Source organism: Pholis gunnellus (assembly GCF_910591455.1).
Source record: "Pholis gunnellus genome assembly, chromosome: 4".
NCBI classification, from domain to species: Eukaryota; Metazoa; Chordata; class Actinopteri; order Perciformes; family Pholidae; genus Pholis; species Pholis gunnellus.
The window spans coordinates 14,040,525-14,063,268 of record NC_136530.1 but is presented as its reverse complement, the minus strand read 5'-3'; the positions used below and the strand labels follow the sequence as shown (position 1 = coordinate 14,063,268).

At 38.7% G+C, this 22,744-nt stretch overlaps 1 protein-coding gene across 1 annotated transcript; it reads left to right on the top strand.

Moving 5' to 3' along the window:
- Positions 1 to 3,074: 3,074 nt before the first annotated feature.
- Positions 3,075 to 11,286, top strand: cist1 (colon, intestine and stomach enriched 1). The gene is made up of 5 exons (XM_079157359.1): positions 3,075 to 3,143; positions 4,680 to 4,958; positions 6,796 to 7,074; positions 7,986 to 8,140; positions 10,673 to 11,286. The coding sequence occupies exons 1-5, from the start codon at positions 3,083 to 3,085 to the stop codon at positions 10,709 to 10,711; spliced, it is 813 nt and encodes a 270-aa protein (XP_079013485.1). The 5' UTR covers positions 3,075 to 3,082; the 3' UTR covers positions 10,712 to 11,286.
- Positions 11,287 to 22,744: the final 11,458 nt, after the last annotated feature.

The window sequence follows — 22,744 nt, the reverse complement described above, 5'->3', positions numbered from 1 at the left end:
GTCTCTAGCTCTCATTGGATAACTGATTAACATGCAGCCTCCATATAGGCTTTTTAAACATTTTTATATATATATTTGAGAGATCACCCTGATGCAGGCCCTGAGCTGAGACGTGGTGGGGAAATAACAGAAGACAGTACTCTCTCTGCAATACGAAGATCATGCTTCCCAGGGTGGCTAAAAGGTTTCTGGTCCGGATGCAGACGCTTCTCCAGGGCCGGAACCGGCTGCTCACAAACACCCTGAGCGGAGGAGTATTAATGGGGCTGGGAGACATTGTGCAGCAGAACCGGGAACATTTCCAGAAGCCAGACAGAGTCTGGGATTGGAGGATTACAGGTGAGGGAACCGCAGCCCGGTTATTGCAATGTGGGAATAGCTCACCATCCACTCTGGAGGTGTTGGTGCCTTGCTCTTACCATGGCTGAATGACTGGCCTCACACTCAATGAAATTAAATGTAGATATGCCAAAAGATTGTTCTGCTACTGTTTTTTTAAAAAGGAGAACATATGCAGTCTCTGCTTTTTGGAAACAGGGAATGTCCCTCCTCTACAGCTTCTTATCACCCTCTATTTACCAACGTACATTTATAACAAATACCACACATATTACACGGAAATCAGCGTTGCATATGTGTCTGACCAAAATGCCAAAAAAAGCTAAAAATAAATGATTCATTTAAATATTTTTTTTTAGAGCTTTTAAAGTGTTTTTGTTTGGAATATGTATAATAAGCATATCATTTAGTAATCGCTACTGAGAATTTAACAAACAAAAAAAGAAGAAAAAAACATGATGTAGATAGGTTTGCAGTTTTCAAGGTGTATATTTCAAATTGCATCTATTACACACATGAAGATAAAGTTGTGAACACCGGCTGAATATCTTTTATCAGAATCATTATAACTGTATTTTAACTGGAATACTGCTGTTAAAAAGCACCTTCTTTGTTTGAAGTGTTTGCAAACCAAATGTTCTTGCACTTTTGTTCATATAGCAGTACTTTTAAAATAAAAGTGCGCAATATACCATTTTAATTCATTATTGAATTTTGCGCATAACAATGCGATTAATCGCGGTTAAATTGTTGCCCAGCACTAATATTTATATCTGAAACGTGCACTCCTGGAAGATTCAGGGATGAAAAGCTGTTTCAATCATTATTGACATATGATTGAGTAATATATATATACACACAAACACAGTCTTGTCTATATGACAACATGAAATACAGCAAGTGCTGAATGCAAATGTTATTGATATAATGATTTGCCACAGCAGTTGTTTGCCCTTGTAAGTAATGTCAGGGTGAAATGTCATTAAATAACTACAATTTGTTAATACAAAAGGACAACTACATTTTTAGAGAATGGTTTGAGATTATTTAATCCAATAAACAAGCTATCAAAACCTACACGGCCCTGGTATTACACGTTGCACCTTTAATAACCCTTTTAAACCCTAGGCCTATTTTGAGACCTCTGCTCGAAAATGTCATACCCATACTCAAGAGAGTGTAAATCTCTAACTATAATGTCTATTTGAATAATTTAAATGGCATAATAACACAAATAAATGTGAGCTTTGTTAAGATGTATACATATCATTGTATATGTTACTGGTAAATGCTGGATGAATGTTGCACACAGCTCAAATTGAAAATGTTCAGGTTCGCCTTTTTTTTGTTGTTGCCTAAAAAGCACTTTTATTGATTTGAAATGATGCAGACGAAGGCCTAAACTCTCCCAAATCATATTACAACACGTCAGCAGTCCTTTTACAAAAAAATTGGCTTTGATAGAGTGAAGTATGCCTGAGAAATCAATGCCGGTGTACAGGTCAGCTGAGGTCAGCCAACGTCAATTCTGATTTTGGAAGCAGCAGATATAGCTATTTTATTATACTTTTATATACTATATAACTATATATTGCACTTCTTTTATCATGGATAGTGTTCAATCTATCTAACACAGCGGTTTGGCATCATTTTGAGAGCCTGGGCTATATACAAATTTCAGTTTTACTGAATGCAATTGAACCTTACCAAAGCCTGTGATTGGCCGATTTGCGCATGTGACACAGATTTGAACCCGGAAGAGAGTGGGGAATGTAGTGATACTTCTTTGAGTTGTTTGACAGAATTTTAACCGTGGTCGAAAACCTCTAAACCGTGGTCCGCCCCCATGGGTCAAACCCATTGGCCAAAACTGAAATTATTACTCATTGGTCATAGAAGCTCGTAGAGACTCAGTTGTTTCGAAGAATGGAGGACAGGAAGCAGCTGCATATGAGGAAAGGGATTACATTTTTGGGGGGGCGATTTTCTTCCAAAAAAACATCTAAAAGGTACGAAGCGTTTCAATTGTCATGATGATAGGCTGTGTGTTCATCTGCGGGAGAATAATTGTAACTTTGTAATGGTTTGAAGGAGAAGAATTAGAAAGCTATGGTTCGATTCAGTGTGTTGTCCTCGTGCTCTTGGATATGCGTTGTGTGTGTGAAAGTGCCGTAGGTCGCGCCTGGGATCGGTAACAGTGATAACGGTGAACATTGCTCGGCTTCTCCTGGCGAAAAATAGGTGAAATTGTGGTAGTACTTGTAGTATCTTGAAGTACTTTGTCTATATATATGTTTTTGAGTGATTAAAATAGGTTACATGGTCCATTTTATCAGAATTTCTTCGTCATGTAGGTTTCTAAAATATTTTAAAATATCATTTCATTCATTCTCAGAAGTGATTTGTACTACATGTGTGTTCTCGGGTGCAAGAGAAAGCCATCAATCGAGTTTAGCATCAGATTTTCAACATCCAGCAATCACACCGCTATTTCTTCAGAAGTTGCCCGCTCTGTTAATAGATTAGAGCGTCAACAGTAGGTACAGTATATGTCACTACAAATACAGAGCAAATACAGATCATTGTTCAAACATTGATTTACCAACCTGAGGGAGTTGATATGCCCCAACCCAGCGTTCAAAGCACTCCTCAGGGAGTTGACACATCCTGCTGTCAAGGATGTAAACTGTGTTTGTAGGTGTATTGTTAATATGACCACCAGCCTTTATCTTTATTTCTCAACATGCCTGCAGCCATGCACCTCACTGTGCTGGTGTTCCTGTTTGCAGTGGCTGTTTCTAAAGGTAAGTCGGAATCTCACATTTGACCTGTTAAATTGATGTTTGAGATTTTGAATAATTAAAATTATCTTGAAATTGTATAAAGATGCAAAGTAATGCAATCAGGAAACTTCCTGGGGCGAGAAGCAGGTTGTGTTATTTTTGTAAATGCGTAGGAAAATAATTGGTATGCCTATAACATAAATATCTAAGGCCAGTATTGCATTATAAGTTGGACAACAGATATCTAGAAATACATTTAAAGAGTAACTAAATCCCCAAACCACTTTTTTTCGGCTGAAAATAAATATGGGTATTTAATAGTGTTGTTGATTGATTCAGGTCCAAATTTGACATTATTAGAGAATTTGAGTTCTACATATTGTGTAACACATTTGCATAGTGACTTCCATCTCCTGGTTATAACCTGGTTATTGCAGTTGAATTTAGCTATTGGCTGCAAGCATATGCCTCATGGTTGGAGGCTCAGTGGCGCATGAAGCAAAAACGCTTGACTTCCACAAATATAATTCACATGAAAATATCAGGATCTTCAGGCAATCTTTAGCATTACGGGGCCCATGAGCAAGCGCTTGTGTTTTCCTTAAGCCCACCTATTAGCCCTCAGTCCAGCCTCGTTCTATGGCTCATTCATATCAACAGAGGAAGGAAAATAATTCTTGTCTATTGTGCATTTTACAACTTTTAGGACCTAATGATTTAAATAAGAGGGCAGCACTTGTGGAGTTTGCCTGTTCTCTTCATGTTCTCCGGCTTCTCTGGCTTCCTCCCACAGTCCGACAGCATGCAGCTTAGGTTAATTGAGGTTTCTAAATTGCCTGTAGGTGTGAAGGTGAGCGTGAAGGGTTGTCATAGTCTGGCGACCTGTCCTGAGTGTCTTGACTTTTTTGTGGAGCAAGCCTTGACTTCAAGGGTGTGTGAACACAATGCCATCGATATGCAGTTCAATAATGGTGTACGTTTACAGTGTGGGCCCTTGAGTCATACTAAGTCATCACTGTCGTTATTAAGCCTGTTCCTGTGGTTGGAACTACATCAACAATCCTGGTGACTTTGAAATGTTTGTTTTCCTGCTAGCCACCAATACTGGCAGCTCTAAAGAATAATGTAAAAATCGGTCCAGGTATAACAAATTGAGACACAAAATAGCGCATGTACACACTCCCTTTTTTTTTGCACTTGTACACTGTTGTATAAATGGAATCAATCTACAAATTTCACTTCATGATCTCAAGTAGAATGGTTGCAGGTTGGTTAATAAATTGTGTGGGAGGGTACAGTGCACGTGGGAGGAAAACTTGGGTGAGTCCAAGTGCAGTACTGTGTTTATGCATGCTGTGTCATCCAATTAAACTAATCCAGAGTGCAGGTAGTCCCCTCCTGTGCATAGGGCACATACTTTTCAACTACACCTCTGCTTGAAGTTCAAAATATCAGTTTGTTTATCAACCATGAAAAAGCCAACAGACTAGCCTATCGCGATCAGGTGCAAATGCTGTGCATCCTCACAGAGATTTTATGCTGTTTCTTCCTTTGCAGGCATCACTTCTACGACAGCCAAACAGACAGAGATAACCACAAGTGCTGTACACCACACCAGTTTGGCTGCAAAGAAAAACAATGTGTCATCATCCCTACCGCCCTCGCCTTCACCACAAACACCCAACAGGACAGAGGAATCACATTTCAGTGTCACTCCTCAGATTACAACGACCAACCAGTCATCCAACGAGACAGTCTCCCATGAATCGACACTCCCATCAGCATCAGAATCACCAAACATCACTGCAACCACCACTGTCAACATAACCAGCCCAGGTCAGATTACAATTAAAGCTGAATGTTTGATGGTTTATTCTGTATTATGAATCAGAGAACACTGATTACACCTCTAAATGTACACCTCTAAAAATGATCAAACATTAAAAACCTGCAACTTTTTCAATCATTGAAAATGATCCTGGTCCTTTTGCTGAGGAAGAAATCAGTTCACAAGCTCGGTGGAGTTCTATTCAGCGGGATAATAACAGGCTGCAAATTACTTCATTTATTTTAAAGCTGCATTGATAAATTTTTGGCCACTAGAGGACAGAAGATCTTCAGTAAATTAAATGATTACAAATCAGTCAAATAAAAAAAATAAAAAAATGGTAGTTGTACCCAAGGTAATGTAAAAATGAATGAGTGCAGTAACAAGAAAAGAAACAGAGATTACATCAAGTGCTGTACACCATACCAGTTGGGCTGCAAAGAAAAATGATGTCATTCAGTGTGACAACCACCAACAATAACACATCAGTTGTATACTGTCAAACTAAGCTAAATTTTCACTCATTTTCACTCATGCAAAGAAGAAACAAGTTGTCAAAGATAGAAATGAAGTCCCTATAGGAAGTAAGCAACAGTACAATTAAAAATGGGTATTTAGTAGTGTTGTTGATGGATTCAGGTCCAAATCTGACATTATTAGAGAATTTGAATTCTACATATTGTGTAACACATTTGCATAGTGACTTCCATCTCCTGGTTATAACCTGGTTATTGCAGTTGAATTTAGCTATTGGCTGCAAGCATATGCCTCATGGTTGGAGGCTCAGTGGCGCATGAAGCAAAAACGCTTGACTTCCACAAATATAATTCACATGAAAATATCAGGATCTTCAGGCAATCTTTAGCATTACGGGGCCCATGAGCAAGCACTTGTGTTTTCCTTAAGCCCACCTATTAGCCCTCAGTCCAGCCTCGTTCTATGGCTCATTCATATCAACAGAGGAAGGAAAATAATTATTGTCTATTGTGCATGTTACAACTTTTAGGACCTAATGATTTAAATAAGAGGGCAGCACTTGTGGAGTTTGCCTGTTCTCTTCATGTTCTCCGGCTTCTCTGGCTTCCTCCCACAGTCCGACAGCATGCAGCTTAGGTTAATTGAGGTTTCTAAATTGCCTGTAGGTGTGAAGGTGAGCGTGAAGGGTTGTCATAGTCTGGAAAACCTGTCCTGAGTGTCTTGACTTTTTTGTAGAGCAAGCCTTGACTTCAAGGGTGTGTGAACACAATGCCATCGATATGCAGTTCAATAATGGTGTACGTTTACAGTGTGGGCCCTTGAGTCATACTAAGTCATCACTGTCGTTATTAAGCCTGTTCCTGCGGTTGGAACTACATCAACAATCCTGGTGACTTTGACATGTTTGTTTTCCTGCTAGCCACCAATACTGGCAGCTCTAAAGAATAATGTAAAAATCGGTCCAGGTATAACAAATTGAGACACAAAATAGCGCATGTACACACTCCCTTTTTTTTTGCACTTGTACACCGTTGTATAAATGGAATCAATCCACAAATTTCACTTCATGATCTCAAGTAGAATGGTTGCAGGTTGGTCAATAAATTGTGTGGGAGGGTACAGTGCACGTGGGAGGAAAACTTGGGTGAGTCCAAGTGCAGTACTGTGTTTATGCATGCTGTGTCATCCAATTAAACTAATCCAGAACTCCTGTGCATAGGGCACATACTTTTCAACTACACCTCTGCTTGAAGTTCAAAATATCAGTTTGTTTATCTACCATGAAAAAGCCAACAGACTAGCCTATCGCGATCAGGTGCAAATGCTGTGCATCCTCACAGAGATTTTATGCTGTTTCTTCCTTTGCAGGCATCACTTCTACGACAGCCAAACAGACAGAGATAACCACAAGTGCTGCACACCACACCAGTTTGGCTGCAAAGAAAGACAATGTGTCATCATCCCTACCGCCCTCGCCTTCACCACAAACACCCAACAGGACAGAGGAAACACATTTCAGTGTCACTCCTCAGATTACAACGACCAACCAGTCATCCAACGAGACAGTCTCCCATGAATCGACACTCCCATCAGCATCAGAATCACCAAACATCACTGCAACCACCACTGTCAACATAACCAGCCCAGGTCAGATTACAATTAGAGCTGAATGTTTGATGGTTTATTCTGTATTATGAATCAGAGAACAATGATTACACCTCTAAATGTACACCTCTAAAAATGATCAAACATTAAAAAAAAATGCTACTTTTTCAATCATTCAGACATGGTCCTTTTGCTGAGGAAGAAATCAATTCACAAGCTCAGTGGAGTTCTATTCAGCGGGATAATAACAGGCTGCAAATTACTTCATTTACTTTAAAGCTGCATTGATACATTTTTGGCCACTAGAGGACAGAAGATCTTCAATAAATTAAATGATAGTGATTACAAATCAGTAAAATAAAAAAATGGTAGTTGTACCCAAAGTAATGTAAAAATGAACGAGTGCAGTAACAAGAAAAGTAACAGAGATTACAACAAGTGCTGTACACCACATCAGTTGTATACTGTCAACCTAGTTAAGCTACATTTTCACTCATTTTCACTCACTCAAAGAAGAAACAAGTAGTCAAAGATACAAATGAAGTCCCTATAGGAAGTAAGCAACAGTACAATTAGCATTAGCATCACACAGCCAGTGGCTGGTTTGGTTAGCAGTAGACTGATTGCAGGACACTTAATTTGACTAAGTCATTCACTACAGTTGTAAAAAAAGGAGTATATGGGCTTCATAAATGCTCCAACAGGGGTATTATTAGGGAATAAAATAAAAGATACTTATGATCACAGATCTGACAAAAGGTAAATGTAATTTTTGTAATGATTTTTTTTGTAAACTTAACTGTTGACTAATAAATTTTTCCCTTTGAGGGCTTTCTGCTGGCAAATTAGGAGTTGAGTCCTTTTCAACAATCTCTTTTCTGACTGAGGCAGACAGGTTTATCCAGTGTGTTGAGTAGTTAATAAAGTAAGTTTGTGGCTTGTTTCACCTTCAGGTCTTCCAGAGGAGTGGGACTTGGCCACAAGTTCTGGCCTCGTGGTCATCCTTTGCGTCTTCTGTTTCGCCTTTGTCCTTCTGCTGGTGTTTGCCTTTGTGAAATGTATGCAACCATCGAGGAACGACTTTGAGAGGCTTAAAGACGTGCCGATGGTGAGTTAGAAGGAAAGGAACCTGATGTTTCAACTGATTTTACTTGTAAAACTGCTTTTAATTACTTAAATGTAATCAAAACACATTTGGATGAGATCAAAAGAGGCTATTTATTAGTTTTTTTGTCATGCTAGCAGCGTTATCGGTATGCCGGTTGGTTGGTTGGTCCGGACTGAAATATTTAAACACCTATTGAATTCAATTTTGAAATGTAATTCATAGTTTCCAGAGGTTTCATTGTCATGTCTTCGGTAGTGCCTTAACTTCTCATCTATAGCCACCATTGGACGATTAGAAAAACTTAAATCTGTCCAATTCTGTGATTAATGGCCAAAGACCTCCGAACACACTTGTGTGCGTGTGTGTTAAATGGAAACGGTGCTTACTGAGTCCTGAGCAATACAGAACAATGGCATAGTTGCATCCCCCAGCAACGCTAGAATACACGTGTCATTTGGTTGCAAAAGCTGACAAGAACATCGAGCAATCTGTACCCAGCATGCTGTTTGGCGGTGTAACAATTAATAGGGGTCCCCTCTCCATGCGCTACACTTTGTGTACATAACGCACAACTAATAAATATGTCCCGTAGACCTCGTGGATCTCATTTGGTCCTCAGCAATACACCTGCTAAGTGAAGTCGATCGGATGAACGGTTGTTGAGAAACTTGAAGGACATACACATACACACAAAGACAGGCGCCTTTCATTTTAGTAAGATGTTAGCAAGCTGCCACAGCAGTACAAGATGGTAAACATGGTAAATGTTATGTTATACTGGCTAAACATCAGCACGTTAGCGCTGTCATTGTGAACAGCTTCACAGAGCGGCTAGAATGCCTGTATGCTCCTAGTCTTATTTTAGATTCAATGTCCTTTTCCTAAAATTGATTGTGAAATTCTTGCAGACATGGCATTTTGACATAACATAAGCTTCGGTAACACATGTTGTGCAATTGTAACCACATTTAGATGAGACATGTACAATTCAACTCCAAGCGAAGATGGAAGCTAACGAATAAATAGTTTGAGACAAAGATTCCAGATTCTGGTATTTCCACCAGCAGGGGGCAACACTCGCATGAGATTGTTTATATGATTAAAACATGAACAAAGTGGGACTGGCGGCAGTACAATGTCTTGCACCACAGGGAATTGACCTGTGAACTCTGGCAGTGTGTAAGAGCAGTCATTGAAAAGCTATTCACCCTCCACGTGTCTTCATCTTCATTCTTTCCCCCTCAACAGTGAGCACAGTGGTTTGCTGCTCTCTCTTTTACGCAAACAGGAAGCCTGCTGATGCACTGTCAGTGTGTGAAAAACTGTCAGAAACAAGACAGTGTGTGGTGAGCATGTATTGACTAAGCATTTTCTTTAGAAATTAAAAAGTGCTAAGGGATGAGTAATCAGCACTGCATCAGTAGGTATTCAGACACTCTCAGCATCCTGCAGTCTTCAGATGTCATATCAGGTGAGTGTGACCAAAGCATCAGGTCTCCACCGTGTGAAAGACAGAGCGCAAAACACTTTCGGATAAAACTACTGTCGCCAGCTATCTCTAAATCTTTATTTGCACTTGAGCAAAGCCGCTGTAAATAGCTTTCATGACGTCGGAGTAGAACAAAGTGTACCGCATGTGAACATACACAGCAGCACGTACAGGACAACGTATGGGTCCAACAAAAAAACAGCTGATTTTGCAAATTGAGCAGGTGGTGATGAGCAGATGATTTGCAGGTTTAATAAGTGACAGGAATATATTCTGTATTTTAAAAGGTAACTGTATACACAAGTGTTGTTTAGTGAAAATCTTTATTTTTCCTGCATGTGGAGCTTCCGAACAGAATCACACATCGTCGCACTGTACATTATTAAATGTTCACTAAATTAACATTTCAATGCTGCTTTGCAACTCCGTGGGGATTTTATTTCTGTCATGTCAATTCTACTTCTTGTGTGTTTTCATTGTTTGAAGCGACAATTTGATATGTTGACAACATAGCAAGGATAAAGTGAATGTTCTCTGTTGAAATATCCATTTATCATTTCAATCTCATCCTTTCAAACTTAGCTTAAAATGTGTGCAATGACGCTGCAGAGAAGTAACAAAGCAGAACCTTCTGTAAGAGTCAAGACAAAAGGTGTAAGTGACTGGCTGTCAGTGTCCTATTTCTGACCAAATCCGTAAATCCTGTGTTCTGTCGAATCACAGACTAGAACTTTTCCGTTTTGCAAAATGTTGCTGTGTTTACTTTATCAATCTCTAAAGTTAAATTAAGTTAAATTAGTTCAGCGCAGCCGTTATCCTGAATAGAAGTAAGTCAATAAAGAGAATGGATAATATAAAATAAGATAAATCTTTATGTAAAGCAGCACACAGCTATGCAGATTCCTTGAGCCATATTGCTCAGTTAAAGAAGGTTTGCAACACCAGACATCCAATAAAGGCATTTTAACACTCCTCTGGTTGCAGGTTGTAATGAATAGTTTAGCTCCTTTTAACTCCTTTGCTGTTTCCTTTCATCTCGCTAGAGCAAAGTGAACGAGGCTTCTCCAATCGCCCAGCACTGAAAATGACAGAGGGCACTTCATCAGACGCTGAAATGCAGGAGGAGTCCGTCTGCTGTACAACTCTGATGATTCTGGATAGAACAAAAACACTTGTCCACACAAGAAAAAAACATGTTTATGATTTTCTCTCAGGCTCTTATTACTTTACAAAGCACTTTTGTCAATGACAGGGGAGTATTTCTGCCTCATCTTTGACCTCTGACCTTCTTGTTTGCTGCTTTTAATTCTGGTGATTGAAGCTGAGTCAACCATTGCAATAACTCTTCTTCCATCATTTCTTTTGAAAAGAGAATTAGCCTAAAAGGTACGACCTTAAAATGATTGTTTGTTAAATTGGAGATGTATATCTCCGTAAGCACCTTCGGTTCATAATTGAACTCTTACATGTAACAAATGACATTATACGAATACAGTAGCTACATTTTAAGTGCCTGGTGATTTTGGGTTTAAAAGTGTATTTGAAATTGGATCATCATCATATAACCCTGCCTCTTCCATGTGCATTACACACACTTGCTGTCAGACAGATGTAAAGCACATAGTCGTGATGTTTTCAATGAAATAAAAGCGATATTCCAAAAACACATTGCAGTTTTTTGCTTTTCAATATCACTGGCTGTTGCAATCCCTGACTCAGAACCACATAGCACCCTGCCATTTGTCTTTTCAACCACACTTCAACATCAAGTCAAGTTTTTCAGGAGAGATGATACAGACTCCACAGATAAAGGTAGTCTGAAAGTGATATCGTCTGTAAGTAAAACTGCTGAGACACTTCTCCACAAAAAGTAGAAGTAGACGTCTGACTTATACTGGCCCAACGTTTTTTGACTGATATCTTGAATCTGATTAACAGCAGAAACATCTTTTTTTAATTGTTTAAAATTTAATTTTTAAATATTTATTTGATTACCCAATTTCAATTGTAAAGCCTATCTATCTTTAATCTGCCAATGTTGCCAAAATCCCTCCTGTCAAAAGAGATGATGTAAATAAATAGACTTCTGGTTAAATGCGTATTTAACATATAACTTAAAAACATTCAAATGTTCCTCTCCCAATTATATACGCTCATTATGCATTTCGAGGCCAGTAAAATGGTTAGAAAGCCAGCACAGCAGACCTCGTGCTTAGTCTAGTGAAGTTGTTTACGTTCGGCTGCTACACTTCCTGTCGTGTGATCCGGGGCGTCGACGTCACAGTCACGGCAGGGCACGCAGCGCTGCATGTTGCAGAGTTTGAAGTCTAACTAACTAAACTGCTGCAATAAAAATGGAAAAGAGGGATGACCGCTGCAGCATAACCTGACCGACACCAGGTCCATTGGCAGTTACCTGCAAGCGAAACCCCGCGAGAACACACGGCCGGTCGTTGCGGTGAGTGGAAATGAATCTTTAATATTAAACTTTAAAACTGTGATATGATGGTCGATTCGGTCAGAGAGGCAGCCGATGACTAAAAGATACACTTGTTTTCAATGAAAAAGTAGCTGAAGTAGTTGAATGATTTACAGTTTGCACTTCGGAAACGAAGATTCTGAAAAATCACGGATTTCACTGTGAGTCTTGTACTATCTTAGTCTTGTAGTATCCCTATAGGGACACAAGACGTGTCTGTTGAACCTTTGAGTGATTATAGACTTATATGATCTTAATGAATGTATCATCTCATCCCTATAATACATTTGTTATATTTAATAATGTGTTTGTATTGCTTTACAGTCTATTTTCTTGAATATTCAGATGATATTACTGCAAAAACGAACTACTTCTTTGTGCGTTTGTTTATTTATGTACCTCTATAGTGTGATCATGAGATCTGTGGAGCATATATTCAGTAGTTTCCAGTCACAGTTGTGCTGTATTGTAATGTTCTGTAAGCATGGACGGTAAGTTGGAATAATTCAGCTTCATGAGCAAACCAACATGGAATGTATTTCCCCAAAATATTTATGCATCCCTCCTCCTGTCTTTATCTCCTTCCTTCCTCCATATCTGCTTCCTTCATTCTGCCTCTATAACTAACACACACACACACACACACACACACACACACACACACACACACACACACACACACACACACACACACACACACACACACACACACACACACACACACAGAGTCTCTCTTGCTGTTCTCTCACACACATTTACAGAACGGGAAGGTCACAAGAATACTCTTGTCTCGTCACTTCTGTTTATTCTTATTCATCCTCTGGTTTGGATACTTTCATTTGAACCTTCTTTATTTGACACGCTTTATTGATTTAATCTAAATATTGCATATACTTGGTTTTTATTTAACTGCTGTCAAAGTACTGTATGGTCCATTTGTTTAGTGCTCTGCTCAAGTCAGCCTGTGGATTCAAACCAGCCACATGAGGAAAAATAAGAGGAGAGGAAAGTTTGATTTCTGTTTGCTTGAACTTTTTTTAAATTAAGTTTATAATATTTATTTTTAATTGCTCATCTCTTTTTTAAATGTCTGCCGTTGAAGAGGTCAGGGATCCTTGCCTTTTTTTTGGTGTTCCCTTTCAGATGTTTGAGGCGTTATTGTCAGACCAGTTTCAGCCTGAAAGTTATGCAGTGACTAAGACTAAGTGTTTTTCTCTGCACCTACTTTCTTCACACTTACAGAGCAGTTGTGTAATTTTGCACAGAGCCCCTTCAGGCTTAAAATGCATTCTGTCAGACCTGTTTCTGTGACATGGGAACCTTTGGGAATCCTTCAGTGTCATCAATTCAACAATAGACACAGAAACCCAGGCACGACCGTACTGTTTGTGCCCATTAGATGTCGTGCTGCTCCAGCACTGAGCCGCCTCCTCCTGCTCTTATCATCCATCACCATCTGAGGCTGTTGTATCTGCAAACATTTGCAGAGCCCATGCCCAAATCTCCTTTTGTCTGTCTGCATGACTCACTGGGTATTTGAGAGAAAAAGAGCATTTGTCTTTTCGCTTCCTCAGAAATCACTGGTGAGCAGCAAAAGACAAACCCTGGGCTTTTATTGATAGGTGACTGAAAAGACTTTGTTTGTCAGTTTTGAAGTTTGTCACAGCAGCAGTATATTTTCTGTTTAGTGAAATTACTATTTTTAAATGTTGGTCTGAGTCACACTGAGCTGGAAACCAACATGTGGGTTTAGCTAAGCTCCTCCTGTGTAATGAGGGCGTGAAGTACAAAGATATTTAGCTACAGTGGAGGTCAGACAGTGGAGGTCAGACATCTCTCTCTGTATAGTCTATATATATACACCCATTGGTACACAACACCATTAACATCAAATCAAATGTTTATTTATCTCATGAATCAATATAGAAGTACAATGTTTAATGCCACATTGTCCAAGAATGTGCAAGAGAAACTATTAACAAAATGTAGAACTAGAATGTGCAAAACAGCAGCAATTGAAAAATGAAATGATATGTTATTGAAATTGTTAAAGCAACAAATCAACATTTTGGGAATAACACTTACTTGCTTTCTTGCCCAGTTAGGTGAGAGGATTGATGCCACTTTCATATCTGTAGTCTAATTAAGAAGCTAGAGCGAGTAGACAGGTGGCTTAGCTTAGCACAAAGACTGGAAACGGGAGGAAACAGCTAACCTGGCTCTGTGCATGTACCAAAATCCACCTACCAACACTTCTAAAGCTCAGTATTTAACACGTTATATGTCCTTTCAAATACTGAAGTGTAAAAGGGTCAAGTTGTGGTTTTATGGGGAATATTTGTTGGCTAGGAGCAGTTTTTTTCTAAGTATTCGGCAAGAAAATGGTGAATTATTTCTTTAATATCCTATTAACGCAGAGAGACCTTAATAGACCTCTTTTGTCTTTTTTAGGGGGGGACATGTGATCTTTAGGGGTAGATAGCAGGTCAACTGTATAGGCCACATGGTGGATGTATATATCATTTGAAAGCTGGGAACCTGGAGATTAATTTGAAATGCAGCTCAGCAGTGTGTGTGAAGTTGTTAAATACAAATGACTAATTAATGAATTCATTATATGAAATTGTGTCAGTGTAAAAGGGGTTAGAAAATGATTATGGAAGAATATGATGGCCGTCCCATGCTATATTTTGTCTCATAAGGCTCAATTTCGCTGTTGATACCATTTCCCGTCTGTTACACACATTTAGTGCTAAATTTAACAATACTTTACCACTCGAGAACTGATAAAAAATCCACAAAAATCCCTCCATGACCACAATACGACACCAAGACCTTGTTGAACTAGAACAAGTTATGTTGTGATTTTGTATCAAATTTGGAGATTGCTGTAAGATATGCATTTTTTGGCGATTGGATGTCGAGAGCATCTGTTCTGGAAACTGCTCAGAAACCCTCTTATTATCAATATACCGAGGAGAAGCATATGTCCTCTAAATGTCCATTCAGAATGTTATCTAGCCCTCTTCCTGACAAGCTAGCGTGAGATAATACAAGTATCTGAACTCTAGGTTCAAAGCTGAGGCAGCTACGGACTCCGAAAGACACTATCTAGTCTCAGGGGATTAAAAAGGTACTGAAGAGGTGAGAGTTAGGGTTAGGGTACAAATTAATATGAATAAAATACAATAATAATCCATAGTAGTGTGTGAGATGCGGTGAATCACATTTTTCCTCTGTAGATATCTGGTTTCGTAGTGACGCTCTTGAACGTTGCTCAGACTCTTAGCGGTCCTTATCTGCTTAAATCTCACGTGCGTCACCACAACAACAACGGCATCACAAGACGCCTTGGGCGTTAACTTTATGGTGGTTGATTGTAGAATTTAAGACAAGGACACCACTGTTGAGATGGTTAATCATTACTGACTCTGCAGTGCCAGGAGGTTATGCGCTGTGTAATATATCATGCTGCCAGGCATTGTTTTAAAAATGGTTAAATCAAAAACATTTTCACTTTTAGAGTCACTGCTCTATAATGCGACATATTAGTACTGAACACACCTTAGTGAACAGAGGAAATGCTTTTGAATCAAAACCCAGAAAATAAGCCAGATGTGTATGACCGTAAACAGCTATAGCAGACAGCATTTTGTATTCAACTGGATTCTGTTTGCATGTTTTATCATCAAGACTGAATTGGTTGACCTTCCTAATGCGCCTGCCTTCAATGAAGCACTAATTAGGAGACTCTTTAGTATCTGAGAGCTTACCAATTAGGCCCTTAAATAGATGTTATAAGTTGTCATTGCAGAAAAATCCCTGACTACATTAATGATGGCTCCTTGGCGGAACACTCCAAAGCAACGCTTCATCCTTAAATGTCAGCTCACCACAAAGAGGAGGCTGGCTGTCATTACTCTGAGAAGTGAAAGATTGCTTTACAAAGAAACTGACCATAATGTGTCATAAATGTAGCTGCACTGTAGCTGACGATGCCAAAAGGCATCTTGACACTGGGAAAACCATCAAAAATGGTCTGCAGACTGTCGTGGAGATTAAAGGGGCCAGAGAGGGTTTGCTGGTCCACTAGAGCCTGAAAGCAAAGGAGGCAAAATAAATGTACAAAGAAATACAGCTGGTTTCATAAGACTTAAACATGAGGAAGGATTCATGTTAGAAAGCTCTCAGTGAGCTGTCAAAGCGGCACAATCCTCTAAATCTGACATTTATATAGTCGGCCTTTTTCCCATACACAAAGCTACGTGACTCACAGTTGGAGTATTTCTTTGACTCGTATCGGCATGAAACTAGTCTGGTTAAATCAAGATTAACAACTACATATATCTGGTTCTTTTATAAAATGTTGATGGTAGACTTTGAATTTAACTATGACTCATTTTGGCAATTCCATCACAGAGCTTAAACTACTGTTTCGTGTGCTGCTATTGGCGTGCAGAAGCCAAAGATAACCGTGTTCAGAAAACTGAAAACACAATCTGCAGCTTAAATACATTTAATTTTGGATTTATTCTGCAACTATGGCACCTGTTCTGTACACATGTTGGACAATGAAGTGCTTTGAATTTGCTACCGCACTGATTCGCTCCTCTGACTGGCCTCTTTTCCATAGCAACAGTGACCGATACTCACAACATTGTAGTATTCAGACCCGTCCGCCAAACTGACCTTCAAAACACGACTCGTCAGAAGCACAATGGGAATAATTAAAACGAGTGGCCATAACATAAACCTGTGTGATTGTAACATATTGTTAAAAGTTCATTTTGAAATGGGAATACAACATAGAAAAAAACACTCCAAAGTAAGAGAAGCTCAGTTTTTCTTTTAACACCATTAACAAAGGCTCTTTTCTAATCAAGTGTCCCAGTAAACCATGACAGTGAGCCAGCACGCCCAATACTGGGAACTAAAAAGCAGTTAAGTGGAATTCAGTCATCATTGATTTTATTATTTATAGATGGATAGATTTCATGATAAATGGATGCTGTGCATACAAAAGTAGGGATAGACAATAATGAGAAACATGCGTTTGACAAAATAGCAAAATATTTCCAAAAAATTGACCAAAAACCTGGATCTGCGTTTATATCTGTAACAAGAATCTCATACTGGGCTTAATTGCAATCTGTAAATTAACACAACATGTCCTTGGTGGAGGTAAAATTGTGCTTATAAGGCCAGACAGTAAAGCTCTGAAGCTTATGAATCTGATAGAGGGGTCTCTATGAGGTTGTTGTGGCCCGAAAGCAGTTTGTTTGTCTCATACTGCCTCTGTACTTTCCTGTCACTTTAATAAGACTGTGCATGTAAACACCACATCCTTTTTTACATTAAATGGGTGATTCCACATTTCAAATATGAAAAACCTTGAATGTGCAGGCCGGGATCTGCCTCCAGAATGTAAACAGCAGCTCTTGTGTACTGTTGGCTTTGCCATAGAGACATGCATGTTTTTATAAAGCAGCAGCATGACATATATGTCAAGGAAATAACAACAATGTGACACCGCCTTTAATAAAAACTATTAAACCTGACAATATACTTTGAGACGGAAGGCTTTAGCAGCTGCCGATGGAAGTAAGGTCACAGAATGCAAAAAGGGAACTCAATGATATTTTTGTTTGGGAGGATGAAGCAGCCAAGTTAGGTAGGAACTAAAAAATGGCTTTAGATTTGGGGAACCAAGTCATTTGAAGATTTCACAAGTCCGAGACCAGAAGTCAGGCACAGAAAGGCAGAAATATGCCCTTTTAATCCCAAAGTTGAATGTATGTATGGGTCTGTTTTATAAATCTGACAAAGGTAATGTAGAATAAGATATATTGTGCACAGGTACACAAGCCTGTTTTCTATTTTCACAGTTCACACCTCTTAATTAGAATGTTTTTAGTCTACAGCCTCGTCTCAGTAGAGTTCAATTCAATACAAACAGTCCTCATTGATGTAAATGGGCATAGACAAAACATTAAACACACATTTCAGTATAAAAGTAGTATAAAAGTAGTGGAAGGTTTCCATGTTGTGTTTTATGATATTTGTACAAAGATAAAAAGTGAATGGACTATTATGGCCCAAAGGGAAGTTGAATAATTCATGACCTTCATTGACTTAATGGCAGGAAATAAAACTGATAAAACGGACAAATCTGTGTTTCACCTCCTCATATCGTGTCCCCTGGAGCTACTGTCGGGCAATAAAGTCAAATTTGGAATCCAGAGTGGAATTCTGTAATGAAAGCCCTTTTGATGAGTGAATAGTGTGCGTGTGTGTGTGTGTGTGTGAGAACATGAGTAGGGCCATAGCAGGATTTTAGAAGAACTGAGGTCAAGTCCCTCTTTCGCCAGAAAAAGTTGACACCAAAAATGATTTATGTTATTTATTTGGTTACATTATTATCTTGTTTGTAAATAAAAACATATTTATTTATATATACAGACACACATGCACACGCAGACACGTTAAATTAAATTTATAAAATGAATTGTAAACTCTCACCAGGTTCCTCAGAGACCTTAATGGTTGACTCAGACCTTAATATATATATAAGCTCTTTTAAACCACTTTGTACTGATCTCAGACCAGAAGCACGATACCAGTGCTGTCAATTTACCATTTTATGATTTATTGTCCCTCATATGAAGCGCTTATGAGTGTCCCCTTTTTTTAATTTGGCGTTGTACGCCAAGACAACATGTTCGGTCCCTGCTTTGGAGTTGTTGTAATGATTTCTGTTTATTGTGTTAAACATTGTTTTGACACTGCATCTTGTGGGCTGAGCATTCTGTGTGCGTGACTTGAAAATAAACAAATCAGCGCATCATAGTAATAAAAGTGCTTTATCATGGTTTTTTTCTGGCTGGAGAGAAAGGCTCATTAGCCTTCGTGATGCCCGTGGCCACTCGTAGATCCATCCGCCATCATGCCAGGTGGTGTTGATGAGTCACATGAATACTTTATAGATGGGAATCTCATTAATGTTTAGTTTTTCTTCTTCATATGTATTGGAGACCTTCATTCTTACTTCTAATGCTACTCATTTTCTACTTGTCTTGTGATTAATTTGATTTATGAATCCAAACCAAAGTAAAGGTTTAAAGTGATTATGGTTTCGGCAGCAAAATTACTTTTGAATGCCAGAAACCTCTGCAAGTGGTGAAGTAATAGACGATTGATTTGTCATTGTTTTATTAGAAAACGTTGTAGTGATCCATTTGTAGTAATGTCCTCTGACAAAACTAGATTACAAAGAGTAATGAATGTCATTATGAAACCACCTCTTTCTTTTTCTTTGTTTCAGCTGCAACAAACAACAAGCAACCATGTCTTGGCTTGAGGTAAGACACATACACACATAACACACACAGACACACACACACACGCTCCCCTCCTACCTGCCTAATGAAAAGTCCTATATAACATTTGAACCTCAGTCTGACTCTGGCGCGGTGCGTCACATCGTGTCTCTCTGGCTAATGATGACTTTGGACTTTGATTACCTGACGGCCATAAATGTTTTATCTTTACTTCAGGGCTTCCTTTGCCGTTAATAAAGACACATGGACAAACATACACGTGCACACTCACAAGGCGTGTCTGATCATGACTTAGTCAGAGTCTCGTCAGTTGTGTTTTTAAAAGTTAGAGGCATTTTAAAATGGCTTTTAATTATTTTCTTTCACGGAATAAAGCTTAAAAGATTTTATTGGTAAATGCATTTTCAAGGGCATATTGGTAATGATGAATGTAATCTGAATCTTAAATAACTTTTACCAAAAAAGTACCAAAGATTATAGTAGTACGTTTGAATTCCTAGCAAATTACCAACAGGAGTTTCCATCAGAATCAATGGTCAATAATTATTCGCTAATTTAATTATTGAATGGAGGCTGTTATAAAGTTTGTGTTTCACGCGTTGGCTGTAAAATTCATAATTATTCATTAAATAAGAATATTAGTTGAGATGTTACTGAAGCAGGATAAAGCCTTTGGATGTTCTTTCACTGATGCTGAATGCACTCCCTGTGAACCCCAAAACCCCCAGACGGGTTTGAAAAGAAATGTTTTCGTTAAATGATTGCCAAAATTGCACCATTCATCAAGCTGTAAAAAAAGACAGTAACGTCAGATTTTCCGCTTTCCAGTGGTCAATCATACATCATGTGTGATGAACACTTCCGTATGGAAAAATCAACGAAATCAAAACTTAAAATTGTGATATTTCATCAAAATCCCTTTATACATGTCTCATGAAAAATAATTCCCAAAATAAAGCGTTTACACTAACCAGATCTTGTAAAAACATTGAATTTGTTCTTCTCAGCGCAACTGGGAAGCTGTGATTGAATTCAACTTGCCTTTTATGGTTTATAACATTATTACTGTGTGATACTGCATAAAAGACATTTTTGAGTTATCTCTACTTCTAGACATGCTTGTGCTGTTTCCATAGAGGTGCAGGACTTAAATATTGCAGTGAAAAACGAGGCCACAGAGATTACAATTACTTGGGGTTCAGAGGGTAAGAAATGTTGAAGCATATTAACGTAAAAAAAGGGACACCAGCGAACACCACAAGTTAGAGGACAAAGTAAACGTTATGTAATGGACGTAACGTTAGGATATGTAATCTGCCTTTATCAGATTCTAGTAACCATTAAAAAATCTAAAGCTGAATTTGATCCATCCACACAAATGGGTTTTCAAAGAAATGATGTGTAACTTCTCAAGTCTTTGCTGTAACCATACACAACAAAGCACAAGTCAGTGATCTGAAGTCAGATCCATTTGCACTGTCCCCACAAAATACAGGAGCATGTCTTAAGAAAGTTGCCATTACAGTGGGAAAAAAACACCTGACAACATTTCCTGTGGAAAAGAGAAAGCTGAACTAATTCCCTCTCTGCGGGCATGGCCTCAGTGTCAGTGCCTTGTTGTCTGAGCTGCAGAGCAAATGCAACCACTCTTCAAGAAGATGTTTTCCTTTGTTAGAGAGCTACTGTTCAAGACCATTCTAAAGCTGTGACTTATTGTATCAAAGAAGCTCTGAAGACCACAACATATCTAAATCTTGATCATACGATCATATAATTAAGATTGGAAGGATAATAAAACGAATAAAATGCTTGGCAGAAAGTAACCATTATGCTTTATTTTTTTTGTTTCCAACTGGTCTTTTCTGGTTGGATGCAGCAACGTTACTCTGTCTCAGCCTTTTATATTTACTATCACAGACAAGGTTAGGAAACTGAACTGACACATGTAGCCTTAAACCCCCACAGCTTTACCCCCATGGCTGCTCTAGAAGACACGTTTTTGAGTGCAGAACTTCCATCTTCCATGAAACATTCTGCTTCTGTCTGCCCGCAGAGTTAATCATGCACACACACACGCCTACAGAGAGAGGTAGAGGGTTGATTGGAGACTGGCTCTATTTATGGAGCGACGCTAATCATACTCTTTGCACCCCGGGTGTCATTATTATACATACAGGTGAATGTTTTCGGTTCTGTATCAGAGGAACAGACTTCTTCTGGTTGTGTGCTGTTACATACGCTCACACATCACGCATCACTTGCTCATTGGGAAGGCATATCCAGCGACGCTCCTCTCTCCATTAGGATGAATTAGTATTCATTTTTCCAATTAAGAAAACAGCAGCGGCTTTGATTGACTTTTAGGATGTCCATGAAAGGCTCTTTGATTATATCCTCACAGTGTTAACACTCAGAACCTGTAATGTGCAATGTCTTTATCTGTAAGCGTAGTACGTGTGTTTATGCATGGGAATATATATGTGTGTATATATGCTGTGCAGGGCAGATAGGAGCGCAGGTGATTGTGGGATCCCTGTGGCGTTAAACTTTGGATGCATGTTGGTTTCATGTTGGTCACAGCAGCAAGATGTCGGAGCTAATAACACTAATAACTATGGAGGACTTTAAACCTCCACAGTGCTATCTTTCCTTTTTTATGTTGATAAAGTCGTTAATAACAGACGACATGCAGATGCTAAATATTAAGCGGTACGCTCTGCTGATGAGGTGAAACACCCATCAACTTGTTTATTCTGAGCAACAAAAAATCTAAATCGTGACAAGATAATATACAAGAAAATGATGAGTGGGTGGGTGGAAGGTGTCTCCAGTCAAATCACAAGGATCTTTAATTAATTGCAGTTGAGGGCAATTGACACATTTTCACAACAGGCTAATCAACTTATTTACAAAAAATTGATTAAAAGCCTGAGAGACAGAATCAGCAGAGAGCAAGATTTATCAGATCATAAATCCAAGATGAAAAATAAAACAAACTATCGTAATGGAGAGGAATTTAAGAATGAGACTTGCTAGAGAAGCTACCACTGAACTAACATTTTCTGCAGCAGAATGTAGACTTCCTACTGTTGGACTTGGATTACAAAGAGCATAATAGAAATAGTAGAAGAAAAAAAAAAACGTCAAAGCTCAGACAGAAAATGTTACTTGCAAGCGGAGGCTCTTGGTATGCTCGCTTCACATTTATATAAAAAATATATTTGATATCTGTGCATACTGTAGGACCTGTGATGACATAATGACAGCACTGTGATTCCACATGATGATGCAACAGTGCA

What these genes read in the sequence shown, in the direction of transcription:
- cist1 (XM_079157359.1), top strand. Translation starts at nt 3,083, where the DNA reads ATGCCTGCAGCCATGCACCTCACTGTGCTGGTGTTCCTGTTTGCAGTG. An exon ending in TGTCAACATAACCAGCCCAG is followed by an intron (nt 7,075 to 7,985) that starts GTCAGATTACAA and finishes TTTCACCTTCAG; the next exon opens with GTCTTCCAGAGGAGTGGGAC. An exon ending in GGCTTAAAGACGTGCCGATG is followed by an intron (nt 8,141 to 10,672) that starts GTGAGTTAGAAG and finishes TCATCTCGCTAG; the next exon opens with AGCAAAGTGAACGAGGCTTC.